We start from the raw sequence: 23,329 nt of genomic DNA on the forward strand, positions 1-23,329 counted from the left end.
TTCTTCATTTATAATTTTGTTCTGTGTTGTATGTGTCATTAATTTCTGTGTAATGACTGAAGTTAATATTTTGTATATTGTTGGTAGGCATGTTATGGGGCGATATTTAGCTGGGTTTGCTGTGTCTGCTTGATCTTTAGGTTTCAGATAAGTTATTACTTGCGTAAGTGTATCAGGGAATGTGTATGGGTCTGCAATGTAACTGTTAAATAATTTAATATAATACAGGGAAACATTCCACGTGGGAATATAATATGTTAAATAATTTAGTCAGACGTGAATGTGTTGAGGTGAACTTCTTTAGCCAGAAATTTGCTATTTTATCTTTTCCAGGGGCTTTCCAATTGTGAGTAGAATTAATTGCTTGGGAGACTTCATGTTGCAAAATTATCACTTCAGGCATTTGTGGTATCATCTTGTATGTGTCTGTTTCTGCTTGTATCCACCGTGCATACCTGTTATGTTGTACCGAGTTTGACCATATGTTGCTCCAGAAGTGTTCCATGTCTCTTATGTTTGGTGGATTGTCTATTTTAATGTGTGTGTTATCTATTGTCTGGTAAAATTTCTTTTGGTTTGTGTTGAATGTTTGGTTTTGTTTCCTTCTATTTTCACTTTTTTTGTATCTTCTAAGTCGTTTGGCCAATGCTTGTAATTTCTGCTTCTTTTCATCTAATTGCTCTATCGCTTCTTGTTGTGAGATTTTACCTAACCTTTTTCGTTTTTTTCTGACATTTCATTTCTTATAAATTGTGTTAGCTGTCCGATGTCTTTTCTCAGTTTTTCTATTCTGATCTGTAGCCTGTGTTGCCATGCTGGTTTTCAAGGTTTCTTCTGTGTGTTGGTTGGTTCTGATCTCTGATTAGTGTGTATATTTAATGTAGTGAGTGCTCCTATATAAACCAGTAGTTGTAACTCTTCCATAGTTGTATATTCATTTATTTTGTTGTGTATGATTGTGTTGATAGTTTTTATTGTTGTTTCGACTTGTGGGTTATTTGACGGTCTATGCAAGAATGGTCTAATGTCTGTATTTGTGTCTTTGTATTCCATATATGTCAGCTGAAATTTTTCTTCTATATCTAACATGTGTGTCACTTCGTGTTCTATTTGTGCTTGTTCTGGTGGCTGTCTTAAGATTTTGTTTTCCTCTGATTGTTTAATTGATGTGTGTTGTTCTTTGTTTGTTTGCTCTGGGATGTTTGAGCCCATTACTGTATTTTCTTCTTCTTCTGATTGCACATTATTTTGTTCCAGTATTTGTTGTACTTGTTGTTTGATGTTTTCTAATTCTGACTGGGGTATCCTGTTATTTTTGATTATTACACGGATCTGATCAGCTAGTCGTTGTTCTGTTAAAAATTTTAATTCTGGGTATCTGGTAATAAATGTTGTGTATACTTGTGATCTGTATCCAGTTGTGTTGGTTCCTAGGTTTGTTGCTTGGTAATAACAGAACATGAGGTGTCGATTCACTTCATCTGACCATCTCATCCTCTGTCTTTGTTTTCCTTCTAGGGTGGTTGCAGGAAGCATATCCTGCAAAACACCTCTATTTGGATTTAAATCATTTTCCAGTTGGCTAGCAGTGTCGTTACCATTGTGGGCGGGCATAGGGTTCAAGCGTCATCCCCGACCATGATGGCACTTGTCCAAGGCTTCTTTAGTTCTGTCCTGAACCAACTAATCACACTAAAAGGGGGGTTAGCCCTATTTGTGGTTTGTTGTTATTATTATTATTATTATTATTATTATTATTATTAATATTTTTATTGTTGTTGTTGTTGTTTTATAACTATAAATCGTCAAAGGATGACAAATATTTACAGTAAGTTAAAGATTACAATGACAGCACAAATCTACAATAAGCAAGAGTAAAACACCGACTTTATTGAAGTAACATTGATCTGAAATACATACAATGGAGGTGGGGAGATGATGTGTCATTTGCAACCCGTTTATTCATGGCTGTCAAACCAATGTATATGCCAAGTATTCTAATATTATTTGTTACGTTTGAAAAAGTGTTCTGTTTCTTTTTTATGTTATTATCGATAATTGGAAGAGTGTGCGACACCTCCACAAACCAATGTGCGCTGAGTAGTACCTGGTCAGTAACTGCATATATGCTGAAGGCCATTGCTCCTCAGAGAAGCACACACATTTCCCCAGGTCATTTCAGTGGTTTTTTAAAATGGGAGATGTGTTATATCTAATGAGGTCACACAGTATAATGTTTGGGGTGTTCTTGTACAGATATGTTCAGATTTTACATCGACGTTAATAAAAATTAATGTCAACCACAAGCTGGATTTTTTATTGCTATGAAGATGGAGATCATCATAGCTGCATATTACATTCATATTATGAAAATCAGCCCCAGGGATGGATTTACTTTATATTTTTAAAGTTGCAAACAGGAAATTTTACAGCATATTTTGACTGGAGGGCAAAATTGAGCTCGATGATGAGTTAATTACATATTTATGTCAATGAATGATTCTATTTTTGAGAATATTTTAGATGATTTTACATATATTCAGCAGAGGAAAACATTTTGCTGTAGTGGAATAAAAACTGTCATAGTACACACATTATAATTATTGAGAGAAAACCTGAATATGCCATCGAACCAGTAACGAAGCAACAGTATATCAAAACTTTGATTGTCTTTTTCAATAGTATCAAAGATAATCCAGTCACATTATAAAACTGGAATGAATGGAATAAAAAAATATTTAGTCTTTTGAAGTCCAAATCTATCAAGTAGTCGATTAATATACTCCTCCCGAGAAAGGTTAATTGTTCCATCTTCGCTGTTCTCAAATTTCACTCCTAACATGCGATACCATGCCAATGTGATTCATTTGAAAGCAACTTTCTAAAAGAGTTTATCTTTTGCCCCCATCTCTTCAGTTTGTGCAAATGTAAGCATATCATCAACATTACAGACAGAATAGCTTCTTTTCACATGATTCAATCATCCATTTGTAATATATATGACCATCTAGACTTGGCACGCAGTAACTCCTTGGAAACGGCTTGATCATTAAATACTTTATTTATGAAACACTTTGCATAATAATCATCAGATAACTGGCAAAATTTTAACAATGGACTAACTAGAAAAGCTTACATATAAATATCACAATGTATACTTTTGTTCCTGATGTTACATTGGTCTTGTAATATTTATATATAAGCTTTCCTAATTTGTCTCTCGATATCTGCATAGCTAATTAAAGGAAAATGTATATATTCTCCAGCCAGAAGGTCTCATTAAGAAGGGTCAAGAAAGTTTGTTTTGCAAATTAAACAAGTCTATATGTGGATTGAAACAAAGTGGCAGATGCTGGAATGATTATTTATTATATTTATATGCAAGGTTTCCCAATTTGTCTTTTGTGAAAATTTTGCCACAGTTATCTGAAGATGATCAAAAGAAATATGTCATAAATAAAGTATTTATCGTTCAAGATGTTTCCAAGAAATTAATACATTCTAAGAATAGCTTTCCCTTTTTCTTTGCACTTAGCTTGTACATACACAGATCTATATCATTTTGAATAAATTCCAGTTTTTCTAGTGAGTTATGTAAATGATCAGTCCAGCATTGGCCACTTTGTTTCAGGCCTTATATAGATGTCTTTAACTTACAAAACAAACTTTCTTGCCCTTCTTGATGAAACCTTCTGGCTGAAGCATAAGTGCATTTTCCTTTCATTTGCTATGCAGTTATGCTATTTTCACATCATAATGATCAATATGCCAATTTTCCTCAACACTGACTGCTATCAACAGATGAATTGTTCCAAAATTTGAAACGGGGGCATAAATCTCTTTATAGTCTACACCTTCTATTTGACTAAATCACTTTGTGACCAAACGAGCTTTAAAAATTTGCTTCTCATCAACTGTCTTCTTTCTCAATACCCATATGTTCTTCACAGGAATTAAACCATATGTAGATCAACCAATTTCTAAGAATCATGATTCTTCATCATGTTAATTTCTTCATTCATTGCAACTATCTATTCCACTGCCTCATCATAATTAACTGCTTCATGATACAATAATGGTTCATCAATGTTCCTTCATAGTTTACTTGTGCTTTTTCAGAATAAGCCTTCTCTCTGGAACAAACTTGACATCTACCATGACATCTACCATGGTTTCTTTTGTTACATCCTTTCTTGGCCTGCATCTACGTCATGAAGTTTCAGCACGTTCTACAAGTTCCTGATTTCCTTCGGTTTCTTTCAAATTTTTCTCCTGATCTGAGAAACCATAAAATTCCTTTTCAGCATTAAAAGCTCCTCTTTCACTTTGTATTTCATATTCTGAACTTGGAGATGTTAATGCTGTCATTATACAGTTCAATAGATTGTTTCTGTTTCTTTACAGTCCACGGATTCCACAACCTGTTTTGTTTCTGGCATCCAAATACTGTATCCATGGAAATATAGAGAAAATCCTATAAGAACAACTTTTTCTGCCATTTTAGATAATTTAGAAGGACTTCTTTGTTTCGGTACATCAATGAAAACTTCGCATCCTACCACACGTAAATGTCTCATACAAGGCTTTCTATCTGACTATATGCAATTCATATGGCATTTTTTCATGGTTGTGGCTATTTGCAGCATGATTTCTTATGTATGGTGCAGTGTACATCAGCTCATTCCAAGAACTGTTTGGTTAATTACTTCCTAGAAACTGTGAGCTTACCATACCCATTAAAATTCTGTTGATACGTTCAGCTACACCATTTTGCTGTGGGGTGTATATGACTTATTTCATACCAAATTTCTTCAGATTCACACACGTGTGTTCATTTGCATGAACAGAATTCTCTTCAAGTATTTTTCCAGTTGGTTTTTCTGTCTGAATCTTCCATTTCTTGAATTCTTCAAATACGTCATCCTTATTTTTTAAGAAATGCACAAATATGTACCTGCTTGCATCATCCACAATACTCATTAATTATCTGTTGCCTCCAAAACTTGGAACATCAATAGGTCCCATGAGGTCACTATGAACAAGTTCGAAACTGGTCGTCAGTTCCCTTGAATCTTGTGATACAGTTTTCAGAAAGGGTCTTCAAGTTGATTTACCCATCGAACAACCATCAGACAGGTATATTTCACCTTCTTTTTTACAGTCTAATACCAGGACTGCTTCCTTTTTTATCACATTGTTTACTGAACACTTACTGACTAGCAGCGCTTACTAATGAGCACTCTTTCAGTCTTGTCGTAGATCTTGCAACCTTCTTTATTGAAAATAACCTTTCTATTGTATTCAGTGAGCTGCCTGGCAGATAAGATTGCATGGCCAATCTCAGGCACAAGTGGTTTATTGTCACCTACAAATTCCTTAGCCAAACCTTCATTGCTAATTATCTTCAACCTTACTGTACCTTTTCCCATGGCTTCTGTTTTTCTGTCATCAGCTAAAGTTACGATCTCAGCTAAAATATTTTTATCAACAGCTGAAAAATAATTTTCATCTGGAGCCCTCTGATTATCTGCCCTGGAATCCCATATCCAGTTATCATCATTCAATATAATTAAGCCACAGGCAGCCGTCATAATAACAGCATCTTGTTTCTTTTGTTCCTTCTTAAATTTACCCTTTTCAGTACCATTTCTGGATAACTGGCACTTTTCAGTACTTTTGATTGCCAGTATTAGCTTTCAAGGACATTGCAGAATGTTTATCTTCATTATATTCTTGACGTCTAGCATTTTCAGCACGTAGACACATTTCCATTGTAGCACACTTACAATCATTATCTGGTAAACTGCACAAAGCTGTAACTATTGCATCCCATTCATCTGTACTGAAAGTCCACACAGAATAGTCATTGCTAAATCTCCATCTTCAATTTCATCACTAATGTTCGCGGATCTGCTAGCGTTTTGTTTATCGGTCCCAGATAATTTTCCATAGATTCACAATTCTTCGTTTTTAGTGCATAACTTCATTCTCAGTTACACAGTGTGAAATCTGCTATCCCTCAGGGCGCATAATTTTCTTCCCATACTGCTTTTGGATTTGAAAAATTTTGTAAATGCATTTGCTGCTCACGGAATATATTAAGTACAACTTCTGCTAATGCCTTACCTTGATGTGTTACATATGCCTTTTTATCAGCAGCTGATGCACCTTCGTGAGGTTCCGTCTCACCAGGCTCAATCGTAATCCACAAATCAGACTCTAGCACAATCATTTTCATGAAATACGACCAGGAAGCCTAATTTATTCCACTTAGTTTCTCAATAGTGTTTCTGTTACCTGTCATCTCTGTTTATTTCAACACTTGTTTTACTATTTTCTTTTTCCCACGAGATCACAAACACAGCTCAACGTCAATGTTTGCCAACTGCACCACACGAATATATTCAGCCAGTATCGGCAAATATTTCCACTTCATCTAAATTTTCAATTTTCTTTGTTGGCATGACTGGATCCATAATCATTGTTTTAGTGGAATAAAAGTGTCATATCACACACATATTTATCGGGAGAACACAATAACAACACTTTGATTGTCTTTTTAAATAACGACAAAGATAATCCAATCACGTCATAAAAATGGAATGAATGGAATAAATAAAGGATCTCTCCTCCACCTCTTTATCTCTTAGTGCGCGCGCGCACACGCGCACACACACACACACACACACACAGTGAAAAAATGAACTGCAATTACATTTTTAAAATTAATTTTGAGAATGAAACAATTATGTGGTTTGCAGTCCCATGATCAGACACATGATTAAACATAACACTGCAGTATGTCATGCATAACTCTGTATTGTCTACTGACTTAACCTCTCCTATCTCTGCATAATATATATATCAGAATCAAAATGGAACAAATAAGATTACCTGATGCTCTTTATTCATACTCTTAGGTCTCCTGTCACCTTACTTAGCATAAAAATGATCAGTCACTTGGTACTCCCTATTTAATGCTTTTTGGTGACTAAGATCCTTGGCAAAGGAAAATAAAACTATTTTGCAATTTTTGTGATGTGCCTATCATATTTCATTTGGGTGGTGGGTGGCATGTAGGCAAAACTCAGCAACACTGAGCAATTTCAACAAAATTTGGTACATACAACTTACAATCTAACAAAAATGTTCGATTTGTGTATGACAGCCTCAACATTGATGAGAAGAATTGAGATGTGAAGAGAGTGACAAGAAGAAAATAATTAAAACTCAACTACGTCAAATATATCCTATTCAAGGTTGCTGGGATGACTGCTGACATTCCAGATGACTAGATGACATTTAACCCCCAAGTGTGTGGGTAGTGGTAAAAGGATGACAAAGCATAACTCTCGGGGGCCTGGAGCAACTGCAGCTTATCACAATACATATATAACTGACTATCTAGGAAGAAAATACTGGGGAGATAAAATAACTGTATCAGAGGGGTCAGTGGAAGTCAGTGGGAGGAGGGGGACAGGGTGGGAGGTGCGGAGGGGGGGGGGGGGGGAGATAGTGGCATGTAAGGATAACTTTGGAACACGAAAAGCAATTTCAACCCAACCTGGTACTTGTACAACCTACTATCTGCGAAAGAAACAATGTTAGGTTACAGCACCTCAATATGCTTAGTGGTGGGGTTGGGGTGTGTATTCTTGATTCTAAATATATGTAAATAAACTAAGTCTATTTTTATGCTATTGACAGATTTTGTTACTTTTCTCATTCCTTTTCATGCCTTACTTAAGATTGTAACATTGAAGTAATTGGCCAATAACAGGTTATCAACTAATTTGTATATTAAAAAGGAAAAAACATACCATATGACCAACACCTCCCCCCCCCCTCCCCCAAGTACTTTTTGTCAATTGAATTACCATGTCCTGCAACACTTTAAAAGGATACATAAATATTGCAGCTACTCTGAGTACTGTTGTCATCAACATTAGATGCAGAGGGGAAAGAGTGACACAATCTGTGTTTAGTTGGCTAATTATCAAATTCAGAACTTCAGTGCGATTCTGCATCATTATTTGCAAACTATTACGATTAGGATGAAATCCTTCTGCTATCTTTCCAAGTGCTCTGAGAGCAGCATCTGTAACACTTGCATCCTGAAACAAGAATGTATTTAACTGCAACTCATTTACAAAAAATGCTTGGTTATCATAAATATCACTGTCTAACCTTTGACATCTGAATTTGCTGCACAACCCATTGTAAAACATTCTGTTCCATTCTTGGCATAAGTTCAGTTGATGGTGCCTCTAATGCCACTTCCCCATAGCACTGCAGCAGTGTGAGGCGGATACGTTCCTGTTCTCCTTCATGCTTTATATCCTTCATAAAACTAAGCAAGCGGGATGACCTTCGTGATAATTCCTCTTTCCTGAGTCCCTCCAGTTTTGGCAAGACAATACTCAAATGATTTCGTGAACAAATTCCGACAGCCTTTGAACAGTGCTGTAAAGATTAAATTAATAATTAATAAAATCAATAACTGTAAATTTAAAAAAACTGGTTTATTTTGTAGAGAACATTAATTCTATGATTACTTGAAAATTGACAATTTGAAGTATAAACAGGACTGATAAAGATAAATTTATTACAACCAAACATATTTCATAATTTCACACATAATATATATGCACAGTGTGTGCTAGTCGTATGTACTTCAGTCGTTTATGAGAACACAACAGAAAAAAATTATCATATGGTAAACTATTGTAACAGAAGGAGAACTTACTTTACTATCAGATGCAGAATATTGCCGCAGAGAAGTGAAGATAACATCCAGTACTCTGCCTACATATAATTTGTCTGTTGTGTGGCATGTAGTTACAGCCAACATTTTAAATGCCATTCCTCTTTCTATAGGATAAGATGTATACAAAGTTAACTGTTCCTTTAATTGTTCACCCATTTGCAGGGTCCACTTCTCTTCATCAACTTCAGTAAGAGTTGATGACACAAACTCTAACAACAATTCATCCCATACTTGATCATGAATTTCAAATGTGCTCTCTAAGTGAAGAGAATAAACAATAATTAGGATATAAAAGAGACAATACATAAAAATGGGCAATATAAACCCAAAGTAAGAATAAAGCTCTTGTGCATCAAACACAAAATTGATATACGTAAATAAATATGAAGTTGCACACACTGATACTGAGATGGTACTCATGTGGATGACTATAATTCCTTCATAATTGATATTAAGCCATAAATAATAATTGATGATAATTCCATCATAAATGAAGATAATCTTATGCATCTGTAGTATTATATATCTGGCAAGATGCAATCAGTTCTCACTTAACTTTCTTAACAGTTTGTTACAAAATGAAAAATGCACACAGGATGATCAACTTTCTAAAGCACCTGATTGCAGTTTTATAATAGAGAGAAAACTGCAAATATTTTTATGTCCTATGTTAATTATGCGGTGTCCTTCCACAGCATTATGGAATCACAGTGGCACAAAATTTCCAAAAGCAAATGGCATTAAATTTATTAAAAGGTGCATCCACACCAATACAGTTACAAAATTACAGGTAAAATGACAGCAAATGTTTTCATTCAAAAACTACTTAAGGACTGGACACTGTATACATATATTTGACAGCTACAGAAAGCTCATTCACATGAAATTGTATCAGTCTTATCAGATGCATTTCACTTTCAATTAGAAAGTACTTGTAAGTAATTTGTAAGACTTTTCTCACAACATTTCGTTCTACCGTCTCCTCCAATGGAATTTCCGTGTAACTCAAGTTCTTTCAAATCAGTCGAAAAAATGTTTTGTTTGATTAGTAAAATTTTTAAGATTTCTCTTCAAATATTTTAATACTTTGGCAAAAATATCTAGATGTACATTAAATCAGTGGAGATTCCAAGATGGAATATCAACAATAAAACAAATGGATAGATTTGTTCTCACAGTAAATATGGCATGTTAAGTTGCAGACAGGCACAATGAAAAGACTACATGTTTAGTTTTCAGTCAAAGCCTTCTTTAGAAAAGGAAACACGTGCACACACACATTGATTCACAAAAGCATTCCGGTCCAATCTACAAGAGATGGCAGTCATACGTGTGTGAGGTATGTTCGTTCGCCTGTGTGTGTGTTGGGGGAGGGGGGGGGGGTCTTCTTCTGAAGAAAGCTTCAGCTGCAAGCTAAACATGTAGTAGTCTTTAGGTTGTGCCTGTCTGCAACTCTATGTATCATCTTGAAGATGAGTAGTGAGCCATCCTCTTCCTTTTATAGTAAATGTAAAACAAACAATGGGAAATACAGAATGGAACACCAAATATTAAAACTGGATACATTGCTAATCACCACATAGAGGATGTGATAATTCTTACACTTACAACTCAGGCACACATGCCCACCGCTATATTTGGGCTCAACACCAGGAGACAACAATGGCCGTGTGTGTGAGTGTATGAATATGTGTGACAGTAAATATGTTTAAAGTTTTTGTAATAAAAAGCACACAGGATGTTATGGTAAACTATTGCTTGCCTTTCAAGTACGATATCAAGTCTGGAATCTTCTGCTCCCACAGGGGACACAAATGCGGATTAATCATTTTTGCAATGTTCTTCATGAAGCTTAAAATGTAAATCCCTCTTTTAGTCTGTGACGGATTTCCAAGCAAAGCCAGAGATCTTCCAAACAAGGAAAGTGAGTGCGGCACCTTGTGAGCTGAAACATAAATTGATATTACTTTCTCATTACGACATACTGTTACATAATGGGATAGAAACACTTACAAATACATCTGAATGCCAAAAGAAATTGAAAGAGTGGGGCCTTTCTTTGGAAACTAAAAATAGAGAGAGAGAGAGAGAGAGAGAGAGAGAGAGAGAGAGAGAAAGGAAACTGCACATAAACACGCAGTTGTTGTAAAATGGCAAAAAATTACACTTTTGAGTCAGCAAACGAATGCAAAGAACAGACTTAAGTGCACCATTCCATCCGCATCTTTCCAAAATTCTCTATAGCTCAATTTTCTGTATAGCTATCCTTCCTACAGTGACTTCTTGTTCCTCTCCTTTGGTCTCAAGGAAGAAACTTTTTATGGTGCTCTAAGACATGTCAGTGTATCCTCATACAAATTATTCACCATCGGTTCAGAATATGGTGACAACTTACTGCTAATTAATTGCTTCTAGATTATGTATGCATTATTAAACGGTACATCAGAATATCAGCTGCAACTACGAGGGTGGTATGAAAAGTTCTCGGAATCACCAAGAGAGGTCAGTGCTAGCGCACCGAGTTGTTCATGTGATATTCATTGGACTGTTACCTGTAAACATGTACCACGTCAGTGCTCTTGGATGACAGCTGTGGCGGTGACATGGCTCTCTTGTTGTTCCCATGTAGTGATATGCGAAGATTGGGGGGGGGGGGGGGGGGGGAGGGGATTTGAGCTGTCATTAAGCACTTAGTAAAGAAAGATACGAAAGCAAAGGACATTCATGCTGATTTCCAGAATACACTGGGGGACTCCGCTCCTTCACATTCAGCTGTTGACAAGTGGACAAACGAATTTAAATTTGGTCAGGAGAGCTTGGATGATGATCCGTGCAGTGGTCAGCCAAGATGTGTCACTACTCCAGAAATCATTGCAAAAGTGCACAAAATGGTCACAGAGGATCGGCAATTGAAAGTGCGTGAAATTGCTCACGCTTGCCAGATGTCATCTGAAAGGGTATATCACATTTTAACTGAAGAATTAGAAATGAAAAAATTATCTGCAAGATGGGTGCCGCGACTCGTGATGCTGTATCGAAAACACATGAGAATGGACATATCGGAACAACATGAGAATGGACATATCAGAACAACGTTTGGCTGGTTTTAGGAGAAACGAACAAGGTTTTTTGTGCCAGTTTGTGACCACAGATGAAACTTGGGTCCAGTACAAAATCCCAGAGACAAAATAACAGCCAAAGTAGTGGAAACATGCTGATTTTCTGCCACCAAAGAAAGCAAAGACAATTCCTTCAGCGGGAAAAGTCATGGCATCAGTGTTCTGGGATGCAAAGGGGATTCTGTTTGTAGATTATCCCTAGTGGGGACTGGGCAAACAATTACTGGAGAATACTATGCTAACCTGGACAAATTGCAAAAAAATAAGATACGTGAAAAAAGGCCAGGTTCAGCTAAGAAGAAAGTCATCTTCCATCAAGACAATGCACACCCACACACATGTGCCCTCACCATGGCAAAACTGCATGAACTACCGGTAAGGTATGAATTGTTTCCACACCCGCCTTATTCACCTGATATGGCTTTATCATCAGATTTCCATCTCTTCCCAAAACTGAAAAATTTTTTCTTGATGGACGAAGAACCACTGCAAACGGAGAATTGATAGCCAGAGTTGACAACTATTTTGCAGTCCTGGAGGAAACTTATTTTCGAGATGGGATCAAGGCACTGGAACATCGTTGGACCAAGTGCATTAATCAACAAGGAGACTACATTGAAAAATAAAAAAAGTTTCAGTGTGTAAGTACTTTTTTTCTATTCCATTCCAACAACTTTTCAAACCACTCTCGTACAAAATAAGAAGGCTATTACACTTCCCCCTTTTATTTTCTTTTTTTCTGAAGACAAAAAAATTAAAAAATTCTAAGAACAAGGCAAGGCAAATTTACAGCATTATTAGGCATGAAATGAAGAAACTTAGTATGGAAAATTACATTAAACACTGTCATTATAAAATCAGTGAGATCTGACATTCAAATCATTGGATAATAATTCCAGTGAATTCTTTATATCAGAAGCTGAAAACAGAGGACAAAAGGAAGGTCCATCAAAGGTAGATCCATTGGGGAGGGGGAACCCATAATCTGTAATCAGACATCAGTTTTGGCAAGTCATGTTTTAGAAATATCACACACTTGGTATGGCCTAACTTGAACTGCCTTTACAAATATTCAAAGAGTCAAGGTGTACATCCTCAATGGCTACACTCTGCAGTGGTAAAATGCTCTTCTATCTCAATCCTCCTAGCATTTTCTCCAAATTTTTTGAGAAGATAGCTTACAGCAGAATATTTTGACATCTTCCCAAGAATAGCATTTTAGATACACCAGTTTGGCTTCTGCAAAATCTGCTCCAATGAGAAACCAATGTAAAACTCAATTCTAGTTGAACTAAAAAATAAAAATTACTCTTGTAGCATCTAATGTTATCTTCCCAAGGCCTTCGATCATTCAGATCATAAAATTCTGCTACGGAAACTAAAACGGTATGGCACAAAGGCCTTCTCCTTACAGGGATGTAGTCTGATCTTAATAACTGAAAATTGGAAAGTAGAAGAAAGGCACTGAAGGAAGGCAGAAAATTTCTGACCGTTATGATGACAGTTTCGATTGCTCATCAGCTTGTTTATCAGTGACTTTGCTGAATATGATCCAGTCATTGCTTAAATTAGAGCCAATCTTCAGCCAACCATTTAATATCCTCATACAAACAACATTCACTCTAAATATGGTGCAATGTTAAATTGACACCACATACTTTACATTCTGGATGTTTCTTTGTGATGCAAAAGGATGCCGTAGGTGACAGAGCAACGTCCTATACAACGCTGAGCTAAAATGATCTTGTTCCATCTGAGTTACTGGATGGAAGTAAACCCTGTTTGGATGGTCCTTTTAATCATGCAACATTTATTTTCATTTGTTTCCACAAACTCTTTTTCACGTGTACACGTGACTGTCATCATGAGTGACGTAATGGATCGTAATGTGTGAAGTCTCTGAATTCTCATAATGTGTTTGTTAAACTGCTGCATCTGCAATCTCATTATTGCAAATTCAGATGTGTTCTAGTACCCAGTATAACAACATCTCTTTATCCAGTTTCTGAAAAGAAAAAAGGGTATCCTGGATATTCTAGACAAGGTACATTTTCTAGGTGCTTTGTAGCGCACTCTTAGAATCAAAGCAGATGACATGGTAGTTACAACAGACTCGATTGAAAGAGCGCAAAAACAAATCATAGAACTACAATGTCGAGCAGCAAAAGTAGGATTATGGACGTGATTTGAAAACATACCTCATGACAAACATCAGTACAGCCCCACAAAGTTTAAAATAAATAACAACACAATACCTACAGTACACTGCTCAAACAACATGAAGGAAAAGACCACAGCAGAGAACGCACAAAGTGGAGAAGACCTTTCAGATAAAAAGAAATAATTACACTATATAAAATCTTCATCCTGGAACACAAAACTGAAACTCTCTCAAAAAATGGTCAGACAAAAAATACCTCATGAAGTGGAGACTCTTCACTGAAAAGGGAGAGAATACAGATTAAGGCCTAATACAGAACTATACCTGAAAGTTAAAAAGTTAACAGACAAAATGAGGAAAAGGAGATTAAAACTATCAACACATATGCATGATGAATAACGTCAGAATAACTACACAAAAATTTGACTTTCCTTACAATTACTTACTAAACAAGTAAACCACAAAATCACATAGTTGAGAGAAATAGGAAGAGAGAGAAAAAATGTGGAAGCTGACATGGACACAATAAGATACATAACACCTTTTAAAGAAGCAACAGAATAGACAAGCTTTCTGGGGGAAAAAGAAAAAGAACCAGAAGAAAGTGGGCAAAAGAAGCAAAGGAAGAACATTCTTGACAAATGAAAGAATCTGACACTATTTCTTTATCTCCCTTCTTAAACAGTGGCTTAACTTCAGCATATTTCAACCATTCAGGAAACATTCCACTAATAAATGACTGGTTACACAGATAGCTTAATATGTTACTTAACTCAGAATCACATTCTTTAATTAACTTTGTTGATATTTCATCATACCCACTTGATGTTTTTGATTTTAAAGATTTTATGATGGACATTACTTCTGCACATTACTTCTGCTGGGGTAGTGAGGGTGAAATTCATATTATGCAAGTTAGTTGAAATGTCTGGTCTGAGGTATCCCATGGCAGCATCTACAGAACCTGACAATCCCATCTTTTAAGTAACAGTTATAAAATGCTTGTTAAAAAGTTCTGCGACACTATACACATCTGTCACCAATGTACCATTTACTCTTAATGCTATTTGCCCCTCTTCATTTCTGGTTCTATCACTCTTCTTCACTTTATCCCATATTGTCTATTTTGCTACCTGATATGACTATCTTTTCCTTGTAATATATTTGCTTTGATGTCCGTATTACAGTCTTTAATATTTTGCAGTATTTCTTGTAATGCCCTATAGCATCAACATCGGAACTGTTTTGGATTGACAGATACAGTTTTCTTTTTGCTTTACAAGATACATCTATTCCTTCGGTAATCCATGTGTTCTTTGTAGACTTTCCTCTAACCTTGGTTAGTTTTGGGGGAAAACAGTGTTCAAATAAGGTAAGCACTTTATTAGCAAAAGTGTTATATTTTTCATTCATGCCATAAGCACTGTAAACATCACTCCAGTGAATGTCTATGAGGAGTGTCCTAAAATAATCAATTTTTGGCTTATTGATTACCCTCTTGATTTCAGATTTCACAGATTTTTATATCACAGATTTTTATATCCTGTTCAGTATTAACATTTAACAGAAGGAACTGCATGTCATGGTCTGAGGGCCATTGACTGTTGGTTTTGTAATATAATTTTGTTCATTGGACTTTTCTATAAAGATATTATAAATGGATGTTTGTGAGCAATTGACTACCCTAGTTGGGAACTTTAGAGTGGGAATTAAGTTGAATGATAGTGCTACTAACTCAAATCTTAAATTATGACAGTTTCTGATGAATGTGGCAACTCCTCCTTTCTCCATTTCTGCTCTACAAAAGTGAGATGCTAATCTAAATCCTGTTAACACTTAAAAGTTCTATACCAGTGATCATATAATGTTCAGAGAGGCAGATTATGTCAGCTGGTTTTGAGGACCCTAATTCATCTATGCAGGTAATTAGTTCATTAATTTTTTTTCTCAGTCCTCGAATGTTTTGATACAATAAAGATAGCTGACATTTCACATTGACTGAGTTAAAATTGGGTAGAGTTGAAATTTATGCTGATTGTTGAAAATTCTTAACCAACAGCTGTTTATGCTGATGTAATAAGCTAGAATTAGGTTTTTTGGTTTCTTTCTCAAACTGAAGGTTTGTCTCAAATCCTAACCTCTCTTAAAAGTTGGTCTCTTTCTGTCCTCCCTACCCTAAAAAAGGATATTTTCTGAACCCTATAACCACTGGTATTTTATCACTCATGACAGTGCCTCCCCCCTTTAACTTTCCTGCTATTTTCCCAGCCAGTTTACCGTTCCCTTTCCTCTTGATGTGAAGGCCATGCCTAGCATAATCTCACATGTTAAGAGAATCAACAGGAACCACACCAATGTGTGACCCTGCACCCAACATAAGCAGCTGTTCCAACTCCAAATTAACTCTCCTGACAGAAGAATTCAAATGAGGTCGGTCATAGCACCCAGAAACAGACACTAACTCAACACTGGTATGCTTTGATGCTGATGCAACCTTTGCCAGGTCACACTCTATAATATACCCAGGATCTCTGTCAATACTATTAATTGGCCCACCCACTATAACCATGGTGTCTTCCTTAGTGAAATCTTTGCAAAGTGATCCTAAATGCTCTGTCAGCTGCTTCAGACAACCACTAGGTTTAAAAAAATTGGTGACCTGGTATTCTTATCCAAGTTCATCCTGCAAAAGTTGGCCAACACCTCTTCCACAGGAACTACCTAACAACAACATTTCCTTTTTATTCACTGCTTTACTTTTCAATCTGCTGCTGAAAGTTTGTTGTGCCCTCTCTACACTTGCAACTGCTTGAGGCTCACCAGCTTCTAACTGAACAACAGGTCAAATCTATTTTCTACATTCACCACGAAGTTGTCAGACAAAGTTCTAGGCCTGTTCTTCCTGTTTCCTGTTGCCACTTCCCACCTCTCTTTACCCTTCTCCCTCCTTAACCTGTCAAGATCTCCTCTGGCCTTGTCTATCTCAGTCTGAAGGGTGGTAATTTTCCCCTCTTGTTCTAGCATCTTCCTTTCTCTATTACATATCCTACAAAACCACTGATGAGTCTCATTAACTTCCCCTGCTCAAAAAAAGACTAAGCACTATGGCACTTTACACCTGAGGTCATCAGTCCCCTAGACGTAGAAGTACTTAAACCTAACTAACCTAAGGACATCACATACATCCATGGCCGAGTCACGATTCAAACCTATGATCGTAGCAGCTGCATGGTTCTGGACTGAAGCGCCTAGAACTGCTCAGCCACAGCGACTGGCTCTCCTACTCCCATACCACTACAGTCACCCACATGGAAAAAACTACAGCACCCGTCACTACAAAGCCCCGACCTAACAACTCTATGGCAAGCCAAGCACTTTTCACTCATGTTTATTAAGAATAAGTCAGTTAAATTACACATAAACACGAAAATATGATTTCACAAATCTGGCCTATATGCAACTGTATATAAACAAAAACAATAGTGTAAAGTTTCTGAAACAACAACTTAAACTTTACACTACTTTCTGGAAATGTGAGTTAAATAATGAAGATGTACACTACAGTTAAATTGCTGGAGAGAGCAAAGAACAATTAAATGAAATTCTATAGATTTGCTACGATAAAATGTAAACAGAAAATACGACTATAACCCAACTGTATGAAAAATGAAACCTTTAATGCTACACTGAAAAAGCACACTAATACACACATTTATCATGTAATCAGTACTAAACTACATGTTGTTATAATCTAAACTGGCTTATCTTTACGAGAACACCAAAACTCACACTAGTCGCCTGGCTGGAGGGTTGCCAACCCTATGCAGGGCTGTGCTTTATGCAATTGACACAGAATGTTTCAATTATTGAAAGTTATGCTCAGGTGACAGATTTCTATGAGACTGGTATTCAAAGCTGGTTGTACAATACAACACATACCTCAATAATGCAGGGAACTGCACAGGATGTGGTGAATACTGAAGGATGCATAACCTTGCAGGCTTTCCTAGCTTCATTTTATCAGATTCTCCTCATCATCTTCAGATCCTGACTGCCCCCCCCCCTTTTCTAAGCATAAACACATCAGTACCTTCTCAACAATGATGATGATGATGATGATGATGATGATGATGACTGTGGGACACTCAACATCGAGGTCATCAGTGCCCTTACAAGTTCCCAATCTTTCTCGTTCCAATCTTGCCACTTCCCGAATGATGATGAGATGATGAGGCAAACACCCAACCGCCAGATGGAGAAAATCCCCGACCCGGCTGTCAATCAAACCCGGGACCCCGTGATACAGCTTTGATGCCCAAACTTACGGCATTTAAAACATCTCAAAGGATTAGAAACAGATAAACCCAGGTGTGTGTGGTATGCAGAAGTTAAATGTGAAAACAGAAGCTGCAGTTTTTTCTAGCGGCTCATTTACTTTTTTCAAAACGGTTTTCATAATGTTCTTTACCTCTGATAATTCATCCTAATTCTTTACGCTCAGTTTCCATTCTATCATGTGATGTTACTAAATGCCTAGCTGAAATTTGTGGTATTATGCAATTAAGTAACTATAAGATAGTCACCTTTTTTATGATGAACATTTAGACACTTTTGTAATTGCTGTTCAAACTCATTTTACTCCTTTCAAAGAGCCAACAACAGCTTCTAAAGCTTTGTAGAAAGAGGAGATCCTTGGTTTTTGAAACAATTCCTCCTCTCTCTTAACTACTATGAATGACTTTTGGTAAATTTGTACCTGTTTTTTTTTTTTTTCTTTACTGCAGTATTTCCCCAGGACTTCCATGAGAGCTCTTTCTGTTGGCTGCATGTTAATACTCCCTGAAGGTCCATCCTTTCCATCAAGAGATTAGCATGAACAATAAGATACATTTCATTGATAACTGAAATTTTTATTTGTACATAAAGACAAGAGTGCCTGCCTTTTAATTTTTTTTTTAATTTACCAGGCGAGTACCAAGCCTATGATCATCATAGCCTGTCTTATTTTTATTTTTAAGCCTTCATAGAAGTTCTTTCAGATGTTCTGTTAATTTTAAATTCTTTCTGGCACTTTCTCATATTACTATAAATGAGGCAGACTGTGCTTTTTATAATATCAGTGACATATTTGACATCTGAATAAAATGTGTCAATGACATTATAAAGCACAATTTGCCTCATGTATGGTAACATGAGAATGTGCCAAGAAGCATGCGAAATTAACAGAATAACTGAAAAAACTTCTACAAAAGCTTAAAAGTAAACTATAAGACAGCTGTTGTTGAGCACATGCTCAATACAGGCCTAGTAAATTAAATAATACATAAAAAGGAAGCAACCTTGTCTTTGCATATACAAATAAAAATGTCATTTATCAACTAGAGGGGCATTAAATAAGTAATGCAACACATTTTTTAATGAAATTAGATTGATTTTCTTCAAGATTCCAATACATCATATTACTCCCCACTCTTTACACCACAATATCCTACTCTTTATCTATAATCTCCATTCAGTAAGATGGCCTTACCTGAACTTAACAGGATGGCCTATATGCTCGCACAATACCACTCTACTGGTCGACGTGGAAGCCAACGTCTTGCTCCATCAATAGCTTCTCCATCATCCATATACTGCTTCCCACAGAGTGCATTCTTCATTGGGCCAAACAGGTGGAAGTCAGAAGGAGTGAGATGCGGGCTGTAGAGTGAATGAGGAAGAACAGACCAATGAAGTTTTGTGAGCTGCCCTTGGGCACTGAGACTTGTGAGGCCTTCCACTGTCACAGAAAATGAGAAATTCATTTGCATTTTTGTGGGAACGAACATGTTCGATGTTGTTTCTTCAATTTCGTGGGGGCAGCACAGCTGTGTGTGGCCAGCAGGCATGTGGGACATTGGACAGGTTTGACCTTGTTGTGATGATGACACATGCCTCAGCCAATGACTCATTGTGCTCTTCTTTACTGCCAGAGCTCTGTAGACATTCTGCAAACACATATGAATATCTGCAATGTTCTGGTTTTCCACCAAAAGAAATTCAATCACAGTTCTTTGCTTGAAATGCACCTCTGTTACAGATACCATTTTGAAGGCTATGTATAGTGCCGCTGCTATCAGAACTTCAGGAAGCTACAAGGGCTGAAGTGGGAATACTCCATCATGTCCAACAACAAATTCCATATCTTTTCAACTGATTTTGGGTTGACAAAAAAATGTGTTGTATTACTTTCTGAACACCCCTTGTATGTCAAGGATGCATAACACCTTGAACAAAAAACCCATTTCATTTCCACGAAGCACTACGGAAACAAATATCAATACAGGCACGGCTTTACTTGCCTGGGTAAGCCTCATCCAACTAGAGTACAGCTGTCCCCCCCCCCCCCCCCCCGCCAGAGTTTGCCCACTAGTGACTGAGTCACCGTTTTGCCTCAATAGCCATCCTTTCTGTCAGCGTGCATCACACCTTGAGGTTGAGAATTTGTTTTAATACATACAGACAAGGATTTGTACCATTCCTGCAACCAGTTAAGACGAGCTCCTCACTTTCTGAGACCCATGGCATTCTACCATCATAGTTGACAAGAGACATTTAAACATGCCCAAAGATTACAGTTACAGAAGGCTGGAAGCACTGACCAACCTACCCTACAGCTCACACTGGGCTGCCACTAATGATCCTATCACCAAAAGTAGCAAAAAGAGACATGCAGGAGAGAGAGACAAAAATATCTGCAAATGTTTGTGTCCCATTTTCTCCAATAAAATGTTAACCAAACAGTTGTAGGCCCCTAAGAGCAGACAATTTGTATCCAGAATACTATTTTACTGGTAGATATCAATACCTCTCCTCTAAAAAATATTATTAACATTTGTTTTACACTTTCATTCCAAATTTTAGTAATTGACAAATGTATGCAAAGAATCAGTCTAGGAATCATCACTCACTTGGGACACAATGTTTATATTCATTAGACTGTTTTAAGAAATGAAATAAATGAGATTTTTTAAATTTCAATTACACTTTTCTTAATCTTGAATGAATTTTTGTTTAGTAACCTGTTTCTCCAAATGGATGTTCCTGTACTGCCTGAACTGTGGCAGTGTTTGACGTGAGTATTAGTATAAGATGAAAAGTGAATGAATGAATTTCTGGGGGAGGTGAAAAGGCACTAAACACTGAGACCATAAATCCCTTTTTCCCTTTAAAACCAAACCTGAAGGTTTACAGAAGAAGAAAAGGATCAACAGCCCATTTGATCTCTGCAGTGTCATCTGAGACTAAAAGCAATGCAAAACGCAAAAGGAAGGAAATATAAAAGTTAAGGAACTACAGCGATGTAAGAGAGGTGTGCTGGACTGAAGCAGTAGGAGGCATTCCCCCATCTGGGTATAGTCTGCAGCAGGTCAACTTCCACACCCAACTGGCAGCCCACCCAGTCACCCAATTTTATTGCATTCTCCTAAAGAACAAACACTAGTCCTGATTCCATCATCTTTGCAACAATGTTTTGAAACTGTTATACAGAGGACACTGGGAAATCATTAGAACTAAGCACTAGCATTAGCATGGCAGGATTGCATTTGGCTCGGGCTAGATAAAGAAACAGAAAATATGATCACCCACTAACAAGTACACACAAATGATCAGGCAGCACCGCACTAAGAAGTTTTCAACTGGCTTTCACCTGATGGTCTTTGGCAATGTATACATACTGATTTTGCTGATCTATTTTGGGTCACAAGATGGTTCATTATTGTCAATGCATATGGCAAATATTCTTTTGTTATTCCAATGCATTCGACTACTAGTGCTAGCACTATTAAAGGACTCACTTCTGTCTATTGCTTAGGTGGTTTGTCACAAACAATTGTTTCAGACAATGGTCCGCAATTTTCTTCATTGAAATTTCAACATTTTTTCCAATAAAATGTAATTCAACATAAATGTAATTCAACATAAATGAATGACATCATTCTCTCCTCAATCTAACAATGATACTGAATGTTTCATTCACACTTTCAAGGAAGAGATGACAATATTTCATGCTCCACGTTAGAGAGAAAATGCTTTCTTGTTGTTTCTGAGCACCTGTTGCACTATGCCTGCTCATGATTATTTCACAAGCAGAACTATTACTGGGCTGTTGCCACTGCAGTCTGCTGCATCTCTTCACCCTCGCTAATCTGTTTCTAATGCTACCTCCGCAATGAAGTTCGCATGAAGGATAAAGTCTTCTAACGTATCTCTAACAAGCCTCACAACTGCGAATCAGTGTCCTCACTCAGACGTCTAGCTGTACTCATACCATGCACGGCACATCGGGCACCCATCAATGGCACCAAAACCAATTTCGTTTCTGCGATTATAGTGATCCTGCAGTAGGTTTTCATTTTTCACACATGCTGCCTGCAACTCAACCTGCTGCATTTCTGAGCAGTCCTTGCCATCTATGTCCAGGTGCATGGGTCTTTCAACAACTGGTATGCAGATTGCTGGTGCTCGTCTCCCCAGTCACGGCCACTGCACCCAACACTGTTTGCTGTTATAGCCGTCGTGGGCATCGAGCCTGCGTCAGCTGTACAGTCTTCTGCGTCCTTAGCCGTGCCAATGCTACATCCACCTGTGCCACTGGATGGAATTCTGGTTTCTTGGCAGATGTTCCCAGTGGTTCGCAAGATGAACATTGCCACATGGGTTGACTGGCGCCATTTGTCGTCACATCACAGTCATCCCCATCAGCAGCAGCAGGGCATAGGGCTCCATTTCATCACTGCCTGACTGCCTGCACCTTCACTATGCGATGATAGTGTGCAATTTTTAGGGGTGGGGGAGGGGGGGAAGGAGGATTGTGCTACTGATGGCATATTCGTCGATTGTCCCCCAGCATACTGCATCCTGTTCACAGCTAAGCAGGAGATGGCTCTTCTGAATCTCCCACCAGCACAGTGCAAGCAAGCGAGCTCTTCCTTCGCTTGCCATTCACTGAGGTGTGGTGTCACGCATGTATCTCACAAGAGGATGCAGAATTGACATGACCTCACTGCACGTGACTGAGCGGCCAGAGCATCTTTTTAAGCAGCTGTACTCAGAGCTTCGCCGCCACATACAGTGCATCTACAGGGTACTTGACATCATCAGTACCTTTCCCCTTTGTCAAAATGCACCTGATAGCTACGGAATAGGTCACAGTATTTAAAACACCACTCTAATCAGAATTTGATTATTCCTTCTGGCACTTTTTAGAGACGTTGTAGTAATGTTATTGATCGGTATGAT

At 37.4% G+C, this 23,329-nt stretch overlaps 1 protein-coding gene across 3 annotated transcripts in view; it reads right to left on the reverse strand.

Annotated features, from left to right (window-relative positions):
- Nucleotides 1–23,329, reverse strand: part of LOC126236902 (maestro heat-like repeat-containing protein family member 1) — a 295,906-nt gene that overhangs the window by 176,488 nt on the left and 96,089 nt on the right. For all 3 annotated transcript variants that reach the window (XM_049946551.1, XM_049946549.1, XM_049946550.1), the window contains exons 12-15: nucleotides 10,530–10,712; nucleotides 8,747–9,024; nucleotides 8,188–8,463; nucleotides 7,906–8,114 (exon numbers count right to left, since the gene is read on the reverse strand). In XM_049946551.1, the coding sequence (XP_049802508.1) occupies nucleotides 7,906–8,114; nucleotides 8,188–8,463; nucleotides 8,747–9,024; nucleotides 10,530–10,712 (946 nt within the window). The remainder of the gene's footprint in view (nucleotides 1–7,905; nucleotides 8,115–8,187; nucleotides 8,464–8,746; nucleotides 9,025–10,529; nucleotides 10,713–23,329) is intronic.

The sequence above is a fragment of the Schistocerca nitens genome, chromosome 2, assembly GCF_023898315.1.
Source record: "Schistocerca nitens isolate TAMUIC-IGC-003100 chromosome 2, iqSchNite1.1, whole genome shotgun sequence".
Taxonomy (NCBI): domain Eukaryota; kingdom Metazoa; phylum Arthropoda; class Insecta; order Orthoptera; family Acrididae; genus Schistocerca; species Schistocerca nitens.